This window comes from Rhinolophus sinicus, chromosome 8 (assembly GCF_057876585.1).
Source record: "Rhinolophus sinicus isolate RSI-liver-muscle chromosome 8, RSI-T2T, whole genome shotgun sequence".
NCBI classification, from domain to species: Eukaryota; Metazoa; Chordata; class Mammalia; order Chiroptera; family Rhinolophidae; genus Rhinolophus; species Rhinolophus sinicus.
The window spans coordinates 10,816,938-10,834,657 of record NC_142508.1 but is presented as its reverse complement, the minus strand read 5'-3'; the positions used below and the strand labels follow the sequence as shown (position 1 = coordinate 10,834,657).

Genomic DNA, 17,720 nt, shown 5'->3' with positions numbered 1-17,720 from the left:
TTAATGAAACAGAATCAAATAGAACACACAATATCTGAGGGCGTCACACATAGTAAAAAAAAACATTCATTTGTGAAAGTTCCCTGTGAGTTATGTATATGCTGTATACGTCCATGTGGTATGTCTGGGTCACTACAGAAAATGTAAAATGATTACAACCAAAAAAGTCTAAGTGTCACCTATCTAGTGCAGACATGCAAAAAAATAAGTAAATAAAAATAAGTGACTATCAGGTCGCTTCATGAGGGAAGAGCTAAGCCTCCATGTCCTTCTGAAGCAAAATCCCATCTGAATCCCTTCCCACCCCACCCCACCCCGGTCTTCTAGAATGAGTGTCTAAGAAAATCTGAGGGTTAGGAGGAGGGTGTCCAAAAGCTGACGTCCTAGGCTGGAGGGTGGGGAGGAGGTGGGATACAAGGTTAATAACTAGGAGTTCCATACATGACATGACAATATCTCAGGTGACTCGTGAACTATCTCAAAGACTTTTAAACACTCAAGTGTGACACATACAAAAGACAATCGTGTCCCACTAAACTCCTCACCTTTCAATAAGTATTCCTTTGTTTATGATATTTTATTAGGTTATGAGGGTTGTTCATGGACTAAGACCCTTTGGGTAGAATTCCAGTGTCTGGGATGCAAGGCTACATCTGAAGAGGAAGGGTGAGAGCTCTGGCTCGACCATCCCCTTGATCCTGCTGCCCATCCCATGGGGAGGGGTGTGGCTGGAGGAGAGCCAGAGCAGGGTCCCCTAAAACATGGGGTGGAAAGCAAGGCCGTCTCGTTCAGGTCTAAAGCTGGCTCGGTGCTGGGGGAAGGCAGTGGTCCTCAAAGGGGCAGATGTGAACCCAAGGTAAGGACCGCTTTAAAAAGTAAGCAGCTGAGTTCTAGTCCCCATTCTGCCTCTAAATGTTTGGATGAGCCTTAAGGTTACTGGGCCTCAGTTTCCCAGTTATTAGAAGTTAAATAAGATTATCTCTAAATTGCACTTCAAGTCTAGGCTCCTGCAATTCTACAAATCAGGGCTCGAGGGGTCCTCACCGCAAAATAAAAAAATGAATGGAGCACACTGAGTCCCAACTATCTAACACTGCTGGGTGGGGCAGTGAATGCGTGTCACTTACGTGTGCAGAAGAAACAGATATAAAGGGGGACCAACGGGGTGTCTCAGGAATGAGAGCCCTGCAGGGCCCAAAGCCTGCAGCTGAGAGGTGAGTGGTAAGCAAGGAAACCAGGAGGTTCCTCAGCAGCCACGGGCCCTCGCCTACACTTTGTAAGTGAAAATGTATTTCCTGATTGAGCGCAGGAAGGAGGGCCCCCTGGGAAACCATCTTTCTCGCATCTCACACATCACGCAATTAGTGGATCCCTTTAGCAAAGGAAGTGTGAAGGTGCCGTCACACTGCTCTGCTCCAGAGGCTCCCGTAAGGCTGCAGAAGGGTTCAGAGGACGTCTTCCTCGCCTCTCCTGTCTCCACCCTCTTCCAGTTTTCTGAGCTCAGATCAAAGGGTCTTTTCACCTAGAAACTTAGACTATGCCAGGTGGCTGCTGCTGAAAGCAGTCCAAACCGAAAGAGGCAGGATTGACTCGGATCTGAGTCCTCGTTTTCCTCGGGATGGAAAAGGCCCTTGTGGGGTTCAGCATAGATATAGCACAATGTGAAGAGGGATCATTTTTCTTTAATTTCATCAAGGCTGAAATACCCACTCGCCTTTCCCGACACATCATGGCACCCAAGGTGTCCCACCCACTTCTGGTGACCCAGGGTCCTGTTCACGCGTAGCAGTCACTTTGACCTCTGCCCGGCTACCTCCAAAGAACAAGGATACAGGAAGCACGAGCAGCAACACAAACACAGGTGTGTGTTCATGAGGCCCAGCCCTGTACTTAGTTCAAACACTGGGTCCCTTCCACGATGAGACATGAGGAAAGAGTCCAGAAGTCTCCCCTTACCACACGCCCAAAACACCAACTCATCGAGACTGGTTTAGGGCGGGAGACGACCAAGGTTTACGTCACAGTCACTTTAGCTAGTGGGGGAGTGGGAGGAGAAGGGGAAGAAGCCGGGAGGAGGAACGCAGGCCCGCCTTCCCTGAGGCAACAGCAGCTCTGCTTTCATTTCTTGACCTCTTGAGCCAGAACGCATTAAAAGCTGCTCGACTTAGAAATTATAACCCTAGGAGCTCCATGAAAAGATTATCTGTGGGAAGATCACAGAGGAATCAACTGTAGGCCATTACACCATGAAAGGTTTGTCTACGAGGAGAGGTAAGTTTTGAAGAGGGGGAAGAAGTGGGAGGAGAACACACACAGGGTCCCTGGGAGGACTCACAGCAGAGGCTCCTGACAGTGGGGGACACAGCAGAGACCAGTGTCATGAGACACGTTTTTTCATCAGTGGAGATCGTAGGCGGTGAATTGACTGAGGTAAGTCAGTAAAGACGACATAAGGAACATCACCCCTGACTCTCAGGTCTCATGAGATATGCTGACCCCAAACTCAAATACGCCATATGTTCCCATACCGCACATTGTATAATAATTCATATCATATCAACATAACTGTGGCCATTATTTAACAAGATAAAAACATTTGGAAGAACACGGACTGTTGTCACATGGTATCAGATGTGCCTTCTGTCAAAGTTCCTCAGAGGATACCGTGTTTCCCCGACAATAAGACCTAACCGGAAGATAAGCCCTAGCGTGATTTTCCAGGATGACGTCCCCTGATAAGCCCTCATGCGTCTTTTGGAGCAAAACTTAATATAAGACCCGGTCTCATTTTTGGGGAAACATGGCAGCTCTTTACCAAACTCTGAGAGAAATAAGGATTCTGTGGAAATGTATTTATTGACATGAAAATATGGCCAGAGTATTTAGTTAAATGGAAAATTTTCTTAACAAAAGGGTATGTATAACATACATACGTATAAAACATTCCAAAATGTAGACATATCTCTGGGTAAAAACATGGCAACTTTTTAAAAAAATTTAACTGAATTTTCTAATTTTGTCTACAATGCCATGTGTTGGTTTTTTGTTTTCGTTTTTGTTTTAAGTTTAAAAACTATGATAGTTCGTTGGGTGTGGAGGGGAGGAAAGGCCCTTCACTGCGAGCACCCACTGCTCCCCGCACAGCCTGTGCTGAGCCTCTGCTGCCCCTGTGTGGCTACAGGACGACATGGCACCTAAAACCCCAAGACATGACCCAACCTGGACCAAACTCCACGGTTATCTTGGATAGATTCCTCTTCCCCTTTCGCCAAGTCATGGGCTGGACTTGACCCCACTCATGAACACCAGGCTTCCACAGCAGAAAATGCTAGGATGGGAGTGGGAACTCCTATCTGCTTCGGATGCTAAATAGATGGATACAGACTCTGTCACGCGGTCAGGAGCCAGAGAACCACTCTGGCAGGAGTGAAAGCGAAGATAAGAAGGCATGAAGCCTCAGGAGACTAATGGCCAAATGCGACCGTGAAACCAGAACCCTAAAGTGGGGCTGCAAAGGTCTCCTTTGCCTCAGGGCATCAAGGTGATGCCACATGGAGATGGTGGTGTTTACTTACATCTGCAGTCTGTCTACGGAGCACTTGAGGCGACTCTGCTTGGCCGGCTATCCGAGCACACGTTCCCAGAAATGCAGAGGGAAATTCAGTGGGGTCACAACCTCCAATAGTCCCACTGATGGGAGTTTTAACTTACAACTAGATCAGTTTGCTGTTTGAGCTACAAACCATGAAGACTTACGAAATGGGAGCCAAATTTAATGTTATTATCAAATGACATGCAAATAAGATTTAACCTGATCCTTTAGCGTGTGCAGAATTGTTAGCAGGCATTACTGCTAAGCCTTAAAATGATTAATCAACATTTTTCTTGCCTAAAAGTCCATTTTCCTCGGCTAGAATCGTCAGATCTATAACTAAGGGCATCAGGATCCCCTAACAAATACTTTACTTTCAAAGCATAGGGTATGCACCATGTACACACACAAACACACACATTCTGGTTGAAACTCCCCAACTGCCGGTCTCTTAACCCTAGACCTTAACCCTTTTCTCTTGCATAGGACCCAGGGGGAAGGCTCAATGTGGTCAGTGCTCCTCTATGCAGGCTCCAGAGTCAGAACGCCTGCATTCAGTGCAGCTCTACTGTGTGACCTTGGGCAAATCACCCAACCTTTCTGAGTCTCAGTTACCTTCTCGATATCGTAGGGATGGTTATAAGACCACCTCACGCGGCTGTTGGAAGGTTAAGTGAGTTAATATCTGTCAAGTGCTGAAAACACTGCCTGGCACAGGAAGTACTAGAGGAACACATTAACTCACTCTGTCCTTTAGTTATATTTCAAAATGGGTTTGAAATGTAATTAATTAATCAGTTAATTAATTCATTTTTAAAACCCGTAATTAAAAAAACCCTTGATTTTCTCTTTTTTTTTTTCCTACTAATAAACACCATTTCGTACTAAAATTGGGTGACAATGCAGTGATGTGGCCAGTGCCTCCCTGCCCACCTCTAAAGTTTGATGTCCTTTTCAGGAGAATCAAGATTATTGACTTTATTTTCCTCCAAGCCTCTTCCTGAAGCCCCCATGTCACAGCCCTTGTCCGAATCAGCCTCTTGATCAACCCCACGTATTTCGGAAAAGTAAACAACATGCCTGTGCATGGGTGTGTGCACATGTGTGTATGTGGGTGTGCACGTGTGTGTACCGTGTGTGTGCGTGTGGCAGGAACAGGTGGGTGGAGGACAGCCGTCCTGAGCATCCCGGCACAACTACACTTTCCGTGTGATCTCCTCCACTTTCCTCCCAGCTCTGGTCCTGGATCTGCCCCCCTCTTTCCCCACCTTCCATCAGGCGGTTTGGTCAGCTCCTCGCTCTGGCAACACTAACCTATTAGTGTTCTCCAGAACCTCGACCTTCTTCCGAAGCTCCAAGTTCTCAGTCGAACAAGACTCCACCCTACAGAGTGGAGAGAAAGAAGACAATTGGTTTTTTTCAGTCAAGCGAACACTAAGCCAGGAGCTCAGGGAGAGGTAGGTGGGGATCAAAGAGAGAAGACAAGGAATCAGCTGCTCCAGGGAGGTGAGGGGAAAGCTTGGCCCAACCTGAGTCAGGAAGAAGGGTGAGGAGGCAGAAGAATAAAGAAAGAGTTGAGTAACAAGTGCCTCAATAATGGAAAATGACTAGGCAAGGCCCAAACTATAAATTTTGCAGGTGTTCTAACCTTGTTTTCTCTCACCTCTTCCCTACCACTCGCAATGCCCACCACACTTCTCTATACTACAGGGGGCTAGGGGCTGGGGGCTGCCGGCTGTACACTTGGCCAGAAGGACTAAGAAAGCCACGGGGGATAGGGTGGGGCAAGAGGGGACAACAAGAACCTAGGACCTCAACACATGGAATCCAGACGCTGGAGCATGCATGCCCCAAAGAGGCCATAAAGAGAGTTTCATAGAAACATCTTGACCCTGGATGCCTATAGAAAATGATGGAACAGAATGGAACTATTTAGTACTAATTTACCAATCCCTAAATCAGGAGGTAGAAGCACTAACTTTCAGTAGGCATTTCAAGAACCAGCCACTCTTCCCTGATACACAGGAAGATTCATTTCTGGACCTATGGCCTCATTCCCATCTAAAAATGATATTAGTTTGTCAGCTGGAGAACTATTTTCTAGGGCCGGGGCAATATTGTATTTACTTCATATTTTTCCAACAGCCCTCCTTATATTTCAGGCTTTTCAGAAGAGCGAAAAGTTGCCTTCAATTGTTTTGGGGAACACTAGCCTGTAGTATGAATTACAGTGCACAGAAAATGACGAATGCCAGCCTGATTCAATTTCATTCCCCCTTTGCTTTCTCTAGGGTGCGAGGGAGTGTGGCTGATGGGAACTGATTAACCAGCAATGCTCCTTTCAGCTGAAACAGGGCCTCTCCCCTGAGGACTTCCAGGAACGGGCATGAATGTTCATTTTTGTACTTGTTTGAAAGGAAGCCTTCAAGGACTCAAGGGCCTTTGGTTGAAAATGGTGTGGTGCAAATGCCTAAGATTGAATGGACTTTTTACTTCTTGCCATCCTTATAAGCTTACCCTCTAAAAACCACTAGGTGGCAGGCAAAACACAGCTGATAAACCAATGGGCTTTGCTGGTAGCCAGACCCAGCACGTGAACTGCTTCTCATGGAAAGCAGAGGCTTTTGCACACTCCCATTTCTCGCTGTATATTGCCCAATACACACAACCAGTTTGGCAAGAGACTTACTTTTTCTCCAAGCTGTCCATGTATTCTTTCTTCTTTCTCCTACTTTCCTGGGCAGAAATCTGAGATACAAGGGGAGAAGAAAGGATTACGTTCCAGTTCACATCAGTAAGCCAGTTATGTGTAAATGGAAGCGCGCAGGCCATGAGCACGGAAATCGTGAAAGCCCTGCTCACTTTTGGCCACTCCTCATGTGTAACCTGCTGGCTCATCTACTTGTCACCTCCCTGGTTTCCACCGGCCTATGCTCTCATCTACTTCCCATCAAACTAGGCCCCAGTGGGAAGGACAGCGGGCCAGGGGTCAGAACAGAACAAGTGGGTCACAAACCATCAGTATGGTCTTAGAGAAATGATTTCAACCCCGTGGACCGCAGTAGGCTCAACTCTACTCTATAAACTAAGACAGCAGGGCTTCGTCATATATGAATTTGCTGGTGGTTCTGCACGTGGATGGAGAAGCTCTTTCTTTCTTCCTCTCTCTGCCTCCTGCCTCCTGCTCTGCCCACGCCTTAGCCATGCCCCTGGGCCTCACCACCCCTGATCCGCACGCACTCTGGGAGCCTACGACCAGGAGACTGCTAGACCCAGGCACATAGAACAATGGTCTGCAGAATTTATTTTTTTTAATAAAAAAAACTCTAATCAAGAAAAAAAAAATTAAGCAAGCACCTAGGATGTACTTATAATTTTTTTATTTATAAATTATATACTAGGCCTATTAAAGGGAAATCTGGTGTGCATCATAAAACAGAAATTTAAAAGGCTGAGACTTTTTAAAATAATAATTTAAATGGGAGTTGTAATATTTTCTTCCCACCCGTGAATGAATCATCTTGGGCACCAAGGAATGTACACACCCAAATTGGGAGGCCCTTGACCCAGAAGATGGGTGGCGGGGCGGGAGGAAGACAGGGCACGTGGTGACAGTGCTTTGCTCCTGGCCAAGGGCTGAGCTTCAGTCCCCATCATGGGACGGGCTAGTGCTGGCCAATGGGAAGAGAAGGAGGGCATATAGGCTGGATTCTGCTCACCATCTCTGCTCGCAGAAGTATCTAGATTTGAAGGACTCACCTTATTCTTAATTTTCCTCCGGATTTTCTTCAGGGCCTTCTCCTCTGATTTTGTTAAGGGCAATTTGGTGGGGATGGGATAGCCCTCGGCGATCAGGGTCCGCTTCTCCTCTTCTGTCAGGACCAGTGGGCCTGACCCCTGCAGTTTCTGTGCAGACCAAGGAGCAGAAAAGGGTCAGAGAAGAACAGCTGGCACAAGGAAGCCACACCTCCTGAGGGGGTGAGAAGATACCTGTTATAATATCCTGCAAACAGCTGAGAGAAAAGGATGCCCCAACTTCTTTTGGTGAGAAACAGGTGCTCAGAAGTAGAAGTAAAGATGGAGAAGACACTCTCATGTGAGTGTTATAACTCAAGGATTATAATTCAAGGGGAAGGTAAAGAAACCTCCACCCGTTATTTCCCAGAAAGTACCGTACTAGCTAAAGCATCAAAAGTAAACATACAGAATGCATTTCCCACATCCCTAGAGATTTCCGGCCTTGGGGTGAGGAAGGATTCACGTGGCTCTCTGCTTGTGGGAAAGAGCTTTGTTGTTCTCCTGCAAATGCAGTTTTGCAAGATGCTCTCTAGGCACTAGGGGTCACTTCTTGTCCTCCACCTCCTGCTAACGGGACAGGGCTCCCAGGGCTACAGCTGCAGGCACTTTCCATGGCAGTTTCTGGCTTCCGTACAGTCCCAGATTGACCATCAATGAAGACGAGAACTGTCGCTCATCGCATGTAACCCATAACGTATTTCTAATCAGTCAAACAAACTGAGGACCGATTGCATATTTGCTCCATGCTAGACGCCATGGAGGGTTCAAAACTCCATCTTTCACATAGCTTATGATCGAGGCTGAGACTGAATTGATACACATGAAAGGATAAAAGCAATTAAACAGTAAACTGTAATGTCAACTCAAGGTGCACTAAAAATTTGAAGAAAAAGAACACTTGTCTGAGTTTGTATGGTAAGGGAAGGCTTAGGACAGAAGATAAGACTTGAATTGGGCCTCCTGAAAGAAAGGAGATGGTTTACATGAGAGAAGACGGCGTTTTAAGCAAAACACAGTATGTTGAAAAGTGAAGATATCATTTTTAACCTTTAAAACCGCAATTACTTTTCCACCAACCTAATACTATTCAGCCTAGAGTGGGTAACGAGTTCTTGAAACTGCAGAGGATGGAGGCACCTAATACAGAGTATAGGGCTTGACACCAACGGGTAATAGAGAAACACAACACAGCTCTTGAGAAGGGGGTGACCTTGGAACGATTTCCTCCATGACTGGGTAGAATGAATAAACTGTGGGAGGAGACCAGATATATAGGATGACAGCCATTCTAGTAATTGAAGCGTCAAGTTAAGAGTTGACAAGGTAAAGACAGAGTGGGAAGAGTTAATTCCCTTATCCTCAGTAATGGCAATATCGAAGAATGTGGTCACAGAGCTAGAACTTTCTGGGACTGACCGAATTCAGCTTCAAAGTTATGTTGACAGATGGATCTTACAGAGTTTTTATATCTCGTTTCATTCACACTTTCTCTACATGACATTATAAGTTCAGTTAGTTGATTATAATTTATACCTTTTAAGATTTCATAGAAATCAATTAATTCCTCAGAATAATAAGAAGTTAATTATCTAGCTCTATTTTTTATTTGGAAAATGGTGCCCTTATATATGTCAGGGATGAACGATGGATGGCACGTGACTTCTAACCTGTCACAGGGTTAAGAGTTGTACCACCAACAAAAAAAGGGCTAAACTGTATTTTTAAGTGTTAGACATCAAAGTGTTTAATTGCAGAGATTTTCAAATTCATCCAAGATTGCTTATTTAAAAATTATTTCCAATAAATAAATATTAAGTTATTTCCTACTGTAGGTTGTGAGACTCCCCTAAATTGGTGGTAAATATTTGTGCTATAATTTTGAGGAGAAAAAGAACACGTTTTTACTCCTCATGCTTATAGTTATGTAAAATAAACTTGTGAATAAAACCGGAAGTGTGCACTGAGATAGGAAAAGAATTGTGTTCACACGGTGAGATCACAGGAAGTGCTTTAAAATGTTAAGAGCGTTATCACCCTGTTTTAAACCTAAGACTTCCTTACAAGAATAAAAATCAAGTGGCCCTGAATAATACCCACTCTGGGTAAAGCTCCAAGTAACAGAAGGGAAAGGGTTCACGTCCAGAGACGCTGGTGAAGACTTACATGGGGCGCCGTGAGAAGGGGAGAGCTGGAAAGGGTGGAGGGGGCCCGCACCACGGCTCTGGCTGGGCTGTGGGTCTGAGGCAGGCCGAAGGGGTGCAGACGCGGGTTGGGGCTCAGGCTGCCCTCCGAGTCACTGCTGTGGCTGCTGGGAGGGGTGGGCGGTAGGTGCAGGTGGTCCACGGAGGCTGAGGAAAAGAAAGCAGATTTCATGCATCAGACAGCAACAAAGGAGAGACTTGGGAGACGACTGGACAAATGAAGGAGAAATCTCCGTGAACTGAGATGGAAAGATCTCCCAGATGCACTGTTAAGAGGGGGGAGGGAAAATCAAAGTACAGAACAGTGTGTACAGGAGCCTTCCTTTCCTATGAAAAAGGAGAGAAAGGGAATGCAGAGTTGTATTTGCTTGTATCTGCACAAAGAAACACTGGAAAAATATACAAGAAATTACAAAAAATTATGGCGGGGGAAATTAAGGTAGACAGGGAAAGTGCTGGCATCACTTTTCACTATTCATGGTGTGCCGTTGCTATAGTTGAACTTGTAAACTATGTGAATATATTATGATCTTTAAAAAAAAAAAAAGCAAAACCAGGGAGCCCACAAGGGTTTGAGAAAAGCTCATTTGTTTCTGGAGGAATGTGCATGGTAGGGCCTGTAGGCGAGATGCCAGGCATTCTTCATTCAGAAAGTGCTAAACCCATGTGAAGATAGATAACTAGGCAATGGAAAATAAATGGGGGGGGGGCTTTCTCCTGGGAAGTCCCCCAGTGTCCCTCGCCAGTCCTCAGGGAGGCAGACACACTCTGCAGGGCCCGTGAGCCTCAATCAGTATCAATCAGGCATCTCCAGGGCAGCAGGGATGGGCTCCTGAAGGGAGAATCCACTCTGAGTTCAACCTGACAAAAGAGCTCAGGGGTCTCACTCCTTTTGCTGAATGGTGGGGGTGGGTCTTCCCACTGTGCTAACACACTTGGAGAGCCAGCTGCTGTTACTAAGCCAAGGGACATAACCTTGGTAGGCCTTTCATTCCCCGCCCCCCCCGCAACACCATCCTTAGTACAGTGGCTCTGAACTAGGCACAGCTCCTGGGTATCTCACCCACACCTCAGCTTGTTTGGCCAGGGAGCTGGTAGGGACTGTGAACGGAGAAGTGGCTATGCAACCCTGACAGGCTTGGGGAACTGGGGGAGGTGGGGGGAGCCACACGGCAGGCCTGACAAGCCCAGTGACTGGATGTAACCACCCAGGAGGGTCTGATCACAAATTCCTAACTGGGCAGGTTGCAGCGGGTAGTCACATCCCAGGCCCACAGCTTCCTCAGCAAAGGTCAGTCTTTCCCCTAAGTGAGCCCTGTCCACTGTTCTCATGCATCTAAGGTCACGTACCTTTGACATGTCACAGTAAGTTCCTTTTCCTCAAAGGCACAACCACCAGCACCAGAGCACAAGACCACAGAACCCCTCACTGTTATCTCGTTGCCCCCATAGCATCTCTCTGTGCTATTAACTATCCTGCACCCGCCAATGTAAAGGAAGCATGTTTCTCCATTTGGCCTCTTATCCAACCCTGGAGATTGCCCTGCTATGCTTCCTCCCACCTCCTTAACCTACCGCCAATGGATTTCATGCAACCCTCCTTTCGTCTCCTCCTTTGATTCTCATGTATAAAATAAGCTGCAAAACTGCCCTTCTCCGGAGCATTTTCTTAATCTGTTGAGATTTTGTTGCCTGGCAATTGTCTCCAGTTTGACTCAAGTAAAGTCATAAAAATTCTCTACAGATTTGGATGTTTCTTACGTTACAGGGCCATGGAGAGACCTCGGCCTTCTCCTCTTCTTCAACTACAGACTGCCCAGCACTGTACTGATGGGAAGGGTCTTCCTGAAGCACAACTACTCACCTGAGAAAAATGACCCCACCCAGAGCTGCCTTGGGAGGTGACAAGCAGCAACCAGGTAGCTCTCCCTCCTACTGAAACACCCGAATATCTGAGGTAACAGGTGATGGTCCCACTCGGCCACCCCTTTCTGACACAGTCCCACCCCCCACTCACAGCACAGACGTCTTTTTCTTTCTCTCTCTCTTAATTCTCTTTCTCTCACTCGAACCCTTCTCTTTCTTTTTGTAACATGCTGCTTTTCGCTAGATGCTTCGATTTTTCTCTGCCAAAATCTTGCTAAAAAGAGCTCCCAGTGTCTTTTAGTGACTATAGGCACTCTCAGAGCTCCAGAACATTCTAGAACAATCTAATATATCTCTATTGCCAACACCCCTGCCAACGGCTCCAGACATCTAAGGAGGGTAGGTACACATCTTAAATGTGTGCTCACCTACAGAGAAGGAGTCCTGAGAGGGTCAGCAAAGGTTTTCCCAAAGACATGAATACCTATGGCACTTTATGGTGCTAAATAAATTCAACACAGAGGCCATTAGACTGAGGAGGCTCTAATGCCCTGGCAGCCTACGTAAAGCAAACCAAAACCTAAGCCTGTGAATGCCTCGAGGTTATGAAATCAAAACGCTAAGGGCCATCAATCACAAATGCCAAGCAGGCTTTAAGCTAAAGCCAGCCATGATTTCCTTACTTGGCTTCCATCTCTTCTCTCTAAGTCTCTCCCGGGCCTCCCATCGGTAAGCGCTCCTGAACAACTTCCAGTTGGGTACTGCCCAATTCCAATCAATTTTTGCTCAGATAAACTCAAAATGTAAATTATGCGTCAGTTTATCTTTCACCAATGGTAAAAAAAAAAATTAAAATTAAAATTAAAAAAACTAGGAGCAGACTAACCCATTAGGGTCTCCCTCTGTCTGCCACGCTGTGCTGTTACCTGGAGAAGAAGCCAAAAATACTTCGAGCTTACTTGCCCCTTTCACTTGGCACGGCCCAAATTATTCTAATACTTTTCTCCTTTCCAAGCAAAGGGTGCCCCATTAAAAAAAAAAAAAAAAGAAAGAAAGAAAAAGGAAAAGCGAGACAAACTTGAACCTCCTCTTTCCTACCTATGAAGAGTTACTGACCTGGCCACAGGTGCCTCGGTATCAGATTTCTAAATATCATGTGAAATGCCGATCTTCGGTTACCGAAAGGGCTGGGACAACAAGCTCCTCTGCCTAGAAGCTCTGAGGCATTCAAGGATATTGAGTTTCCTGATCTCTGTTTGTCTAGGATAACGAGGAAGGACTGCTGTTTACTCTTGAGACACTTCTCCTCCAGTGACCCCAGAGTCTGAAGCCACTGTGGGAGTCACAGGTACAGTTACGACACATTCTGAAGCATATTGCCACATAAATTTAAAAAGCAACGTGGACTTGATAGTAATAATTGGTGTCGTAAAAATGAAAGCAATTACTTTACAGCAGTACATAAAGCTCAAAGGCATGAATGTATATCACTCACTGCAAAGAAATATTGTCTCAATATGGATTCTAGTCAGTATTATTGTTTTAAATTTAATCCTTTTTTTTTTACTGATAATAAAGGCAAATGCCAACCCCGATTAAATGGTCACAATCAAATCCTGAGTTAGTTTCTAGTGGAATGAAGGTCAACCATGTTTCCATGAGAACTGCTTATACATAGATGAAGTACACACTACAGCACACATACCTTTTCTGTGGCAAATGCACATACGAACTTCTGATTGGCTGACCCCACTAATAAACTATCTTTGTGTATCCTTGCAGAAAGGCTGAAGGCACAGAATTAAGATGAGGAGGCCCTAAATAAACAAGGTGGAGAGACCTTCACTGACCCCATGAGACCAAGGCACTGCATTCAGGATTCCTAACTCTGGGCTTCCTATGAGAACAAGAAGGACAGGTCAGAAAGACACTAACACTGAGGAGACAAAAGTGGAAGGATGACAATTTCAAGTATGACATTACTGAGTTCTAAATGGATGACAAGAAGCCCACGAGACACATGGACATTACAGATAGTTACGAGGCTCCTTGCAACTGCTGCTATCCAAAAACCAACCTTCAAAAACACTGAATCTGACTCGGGTGGTGAACACACCACGCAATATATAGATGATGTATTATAGAAATGTACACTTGAAACCTACGTAATTTTACTAACCAATGTCACCCCAATACATTTAATAACTTAAAAAACCCACTGAATCGCCGAGACAGATAAATTGTGAATTCACTTTACTTAAACAGCTAGTGCCTCTGGGGAAGTCTGCTTATTGGCCTCTACTGAGCTGCACTCCAGTGCAGGGAGCTGGGCTATAGTCACAGCTTCCCACCAGGGTGGCATGAGGATGGCAGTTCTCTTACTCGTCAGCACCTAAGTTGTACCAGTCTATAAAGGTTTTCAAAAATCACCCTGGCTAGGAGTAAAGGGAGGGTGAAAGATTTAGCTGGAAATTAAGCCTGTACATATATGGGAAAATAAAGTTTAACTTTTGAAATTTGTATGTACAACCAAGGTTTTTAAGAACAGAGCTATTTCATGAAGCAAGCAAGCTACCTGTGGGACCAACTAACCCCAGCACCTTCTCCCAGATTCCCTTTCTCTCCAGATACATGGTAACCCAAAGGGACGCAGGGAGAGGAGACAGACCTTCTTTAGGAGAGAAGTTTAGAAACTGATCCACTTCATGAGGCTCCAGCTTAATCTTAGGAATAATTGTCTGGCACGAGGAATCAACCTAAAGGAAGAAATTCAAACACCGTTTTTAAAAGTCAGTAACAACCCAGACAAAACACCCAGGGGAGCTATTTGTCACCTGTGCATTCCTCTCAGGGCCGCCCTGCTTCTCCGGACCCGGCTGAGGCTGCTTCTTTGACAGGGAGGGGGTTTAGTTCTTCACCTCCCTCTTGTCTCCAACCCTGGCATTACAGCTGATGGAACTCTCAAAATTCTAAAATTAAAAACCCCGGGCTCACTTATGAGCGCTCCTTTCTGTGGTCTTTATGGTAATAGAAAGGCAGTTTTCATCATAGAATAGTCTGGCATGCTATGAAAGGGCCACAGGCCTGCACCAGCCTGTCCCGTAGCGGACACCGCATGAAGCGCACCTCATCCATTCTGCCCAGGCTTCCTGATGGCTGATGCCCTCAAAGCATCAACTACTCAGTAGGGAAAGGAGAAAAGGCATCTGGTCCATACCCAGGGTGCAAGGCCGTGACCCTGACCTTCCTATTTGATACTTAAAAATCAGCTGAACTAAAATCTGTGGAGCAAGGAGACAACCACATACTCTAGAAAGACAGTCCAATGAAGAGACTCGAGTAGTTACTGAGCCAGGAGTTCTAGAGGGCAGTGGCAGACACTCTCTGTCTAATCCCTCATCTTCTCGAAGACGGAACGTAAAGAGCTAAGAATGAGGGAGCCGCGAAACGGGGGGTGGCTCTACTGCTTCTGTGCTGCTTTGTCCTGAACAGGTAGACAGCCACATCTTGCTCAGAGGAGATCTGACTGAAAGCGTGTCAGTGGAGTCACTGTTTATCACTGGAAGGTTTAACTTAAGGGAAGTGAGGACCTGCTCCAACATCTGTGAGGAAATGCACAATATGATTCTGGTCCATCAGCAGACACTGGAAATACCCAGAGAGTAGACAAAATTCTACTTGTTGTCAGCATTGACCAAGGGAAGTCCCTGAAATTGGGTCAGAAAAGTCAGCACAGCACTAGGAAAGTAAAATATTACACAGGAACTGGCAGTCCCGGAAGCCACGGCACTGAAAGCCGTGGATTACGTGGTCATCTTCACCACTCCCTTTCCACTGGCTTAAAAATCAATCCTATGGAAAAACAATTCTTCACCATGGATACCCATCTATGTTTTGTTTTTCTTTTTTTGCATTAGCAATTAGAGAAAAAAAAGAAATCAGACTTGCTACCAATTTTTTTGGACAATGCCTTGAAAGGAGGTGATATAATTAATGCTGACACCACCCCATCAACATATCCTTGATGGAGGCACACGTATACACATACACACACACACATAGTTATCCTCACACATACACAGCCCCTAGCTCCAAAAAGATGAAATGCCTTATTGGAGAATGAAGATCTATATCTTTTGATCCAATCGGTTTACATGGGAGAAAATTGAGTGTACCCCAGTGTTCATTTCCAGAGGAGGTTCCTCCTTTTCAAAAGGGGTGGAGATGGCTGTGATGGTCAGAGTGACAGAGGGAACAAGTCCCGGGGCTGGCTCATCCGTAATCGGCTCCGTCTTGATGGTTGTTGAAGCAAAGTCCGTCGACAGGTACCATTTCTCACTTTCTGCTTCATCTGTGGGAAAACGACAAGCACGCATGTGAACGTGTTCAGGGCATCAGGCATACGCAAAACAAAGGACGACTGATCTTTCTCCTTAAAAAAAAAAAAAAAAAAAAAAACTCCAACAAAGAATTATTGAGAATAGACTGAAAGGAAATAAAATGAGGATGTGAGAGAGGAGATACATGGATAAAGAAATGAATGGCAAAGTAAGAATCTGTACTTGTATTCACTGGAGTGTAAGTTTGCCTAAAGAAACTCTGGAAGGATACATATCAAAGAGAGAAACTTGGCTTCCTGCACAGGCAGGAAGGAGGCTGGGTGGTTGGGGAATAGGAGAGGAGAGGGAATTTCAGTGTGTCATGTTTCATACTTTTTGGTTTTCAAACCAAGTTCATGCGTTATCTATTCAAAAATAAATAAATAGGTAGGTAGATAAATAAATAAATAAATAAATAAATACACTGAAAAATAAGAAAGAACAAAGCATATGGTTGGCAACAATGGTCTCAGGAGAGAGGACCAAAGACAATAGTTAGGAGGTATCTCCAGCCCTCTCCCAACGGACAGTGATTCATTTTCGTTTTTCTTTCTTCTCACTCCCTGTCTTTTGTCCTCGTCTGTTTTCCTAGGACCCCACTTATGCCTTACACCGGACGTAGGCTTGTCAGAATGTTACTTAGGCCCCTGGGAAACTTCGGAGTGGGTGGACACCTGCTGAAATGGACCACATACTCATCTAGAGAAAAGGGCTGGATCTCAGCAAGTTTGGGACTTGGCTTGCCACCGGCTTTCGTGGTTATCACGAGGTCTGGGGAATAGCAAGAAAGCAACAAGACAGAACAGACAGAGGCATCTCTCTCCTTTAATGCACATTCATCTAGGAGCCTGTACCATGTGCCTCTTACCGAGACACTTCAGAGCTAGTACCTCTGCACAGCCCTGGAAAAGGAGGGAGGGGGCAGGAAAGGAAAAGACAGAGATTGCAAACAGGTGCAGAACAAGAAAAAACAAGCCAGAGAGCCCCAAAAGTCAGCATTCTGTACCTAATCCCAGTTTTACTAAAATGAGGTGACAATCGAGCAAAGATATGCTCCCTTGTTTTATGAAGACACGTAAACACACAACCCACATGCTCAGTGAACCATTACTATAACGGAGGCAAAAGTCATTCACATTATGAAATGATTTCACAGTCAAGAAAGTCGAGAATGGGGCTCAAGCTTTGCCATGGAAAGGTACATGGAAATCATTCATTACTGCTAAGGGTAGGGGAGAGCGGGCACAGAAGCTAAGAACTAAAGTTCACAGTTATTAAAACAGTATTTCATAAATAACTTCCTTCCAACACAGGAAAAAGTTAGATTCAGCTTCACAAAGGAAAATGATCTTCCCCTAAATCCAATCTATAATTGACTTCATCACCCCAGTCCCAATTTATTTCCTGAAGTAAAATAAAGATGGACAAGACTTCTGTTGGTTCACGATGATTTGCTTTCAGAGCTGGTTCTATAGAGCCGCTGAGTGCAGTGGTGTGATGGGGGAATTTCCATCTTTTGCGGGGTGTGTGCCACATCCTGGCCGAGGGGGAGGAGCAGAAAACAAAGGGCCTTTTGATGGCAGCCAGAGGAGGGATACCACACTGTACTTGACACAGACTTCTGCTGGCCAGATGGGCGCCTCAGCTCAGCTTGGAGAAGGCAGCTCGATAAGAAGCCAAAAGAAGACTGTGACGCCTTCCCCAAAAGGAGCTTGGGGACTGTCACCTGCAAAGAAGACACACTGAGGACAGATTTGGGGGAGGAGGGTTGGAGAGACAGACAGAGAGCAGAGATCACACGTTCTCCACTCAAAAATGACATGTGGATGCCTCTGCTTTGTCAAGTCAACACTTACAGCCTGTCCACACTGAGCAATATTTAAC

At 45.5% G+C, this 17,720-nt stretch overlaps 1 protein-coding gene across 4 annotated transcripts in view; it reads right to left on the bottom strand.

Annotated features, from left to right (window-relative positions):
- CREB3L2 (cAMP responsive element binding protein 3 like 2) overlaps window positions 1–17,720 on the bottom strand; it is a 205,512-nt gene that overhangs the window by 14,846 nt on the left and 172,946 nt on the right. For all 4 annotated transcript variants that reach the window (XM_019750571.3, XM_019750558.3, XM_019750577.3 and 1 more), the window contains 6 exons: window positions 15,633–15,808; window positions 14,126–14,213; window positions 9,554–9,738; window positions 7,352–7,498; window positions 6,282–6,340; window positions 4,907–4,975 (listed from right to left, as the gene is read on the bottom strand). In XM_019750571.3, coding sequence (XP_019606130.1) covers window positions 4,907–4,975; window positions 6,282–6,340; window positions 7,352–7,498; window positions 9,554–9,738; window positions 14,126–14,213; window positions 15,633–15,808 — 724 coding nt within the window. The remainder of the gene's footprint in view (window positions 1–4,906; window positions 4,976–6,281; window positions 6,341–7,351; window positions 7,499–9,553; window positions 9,739–14,125; window positions 14,214–15,632; window positions 15,809–17,720) is intronic.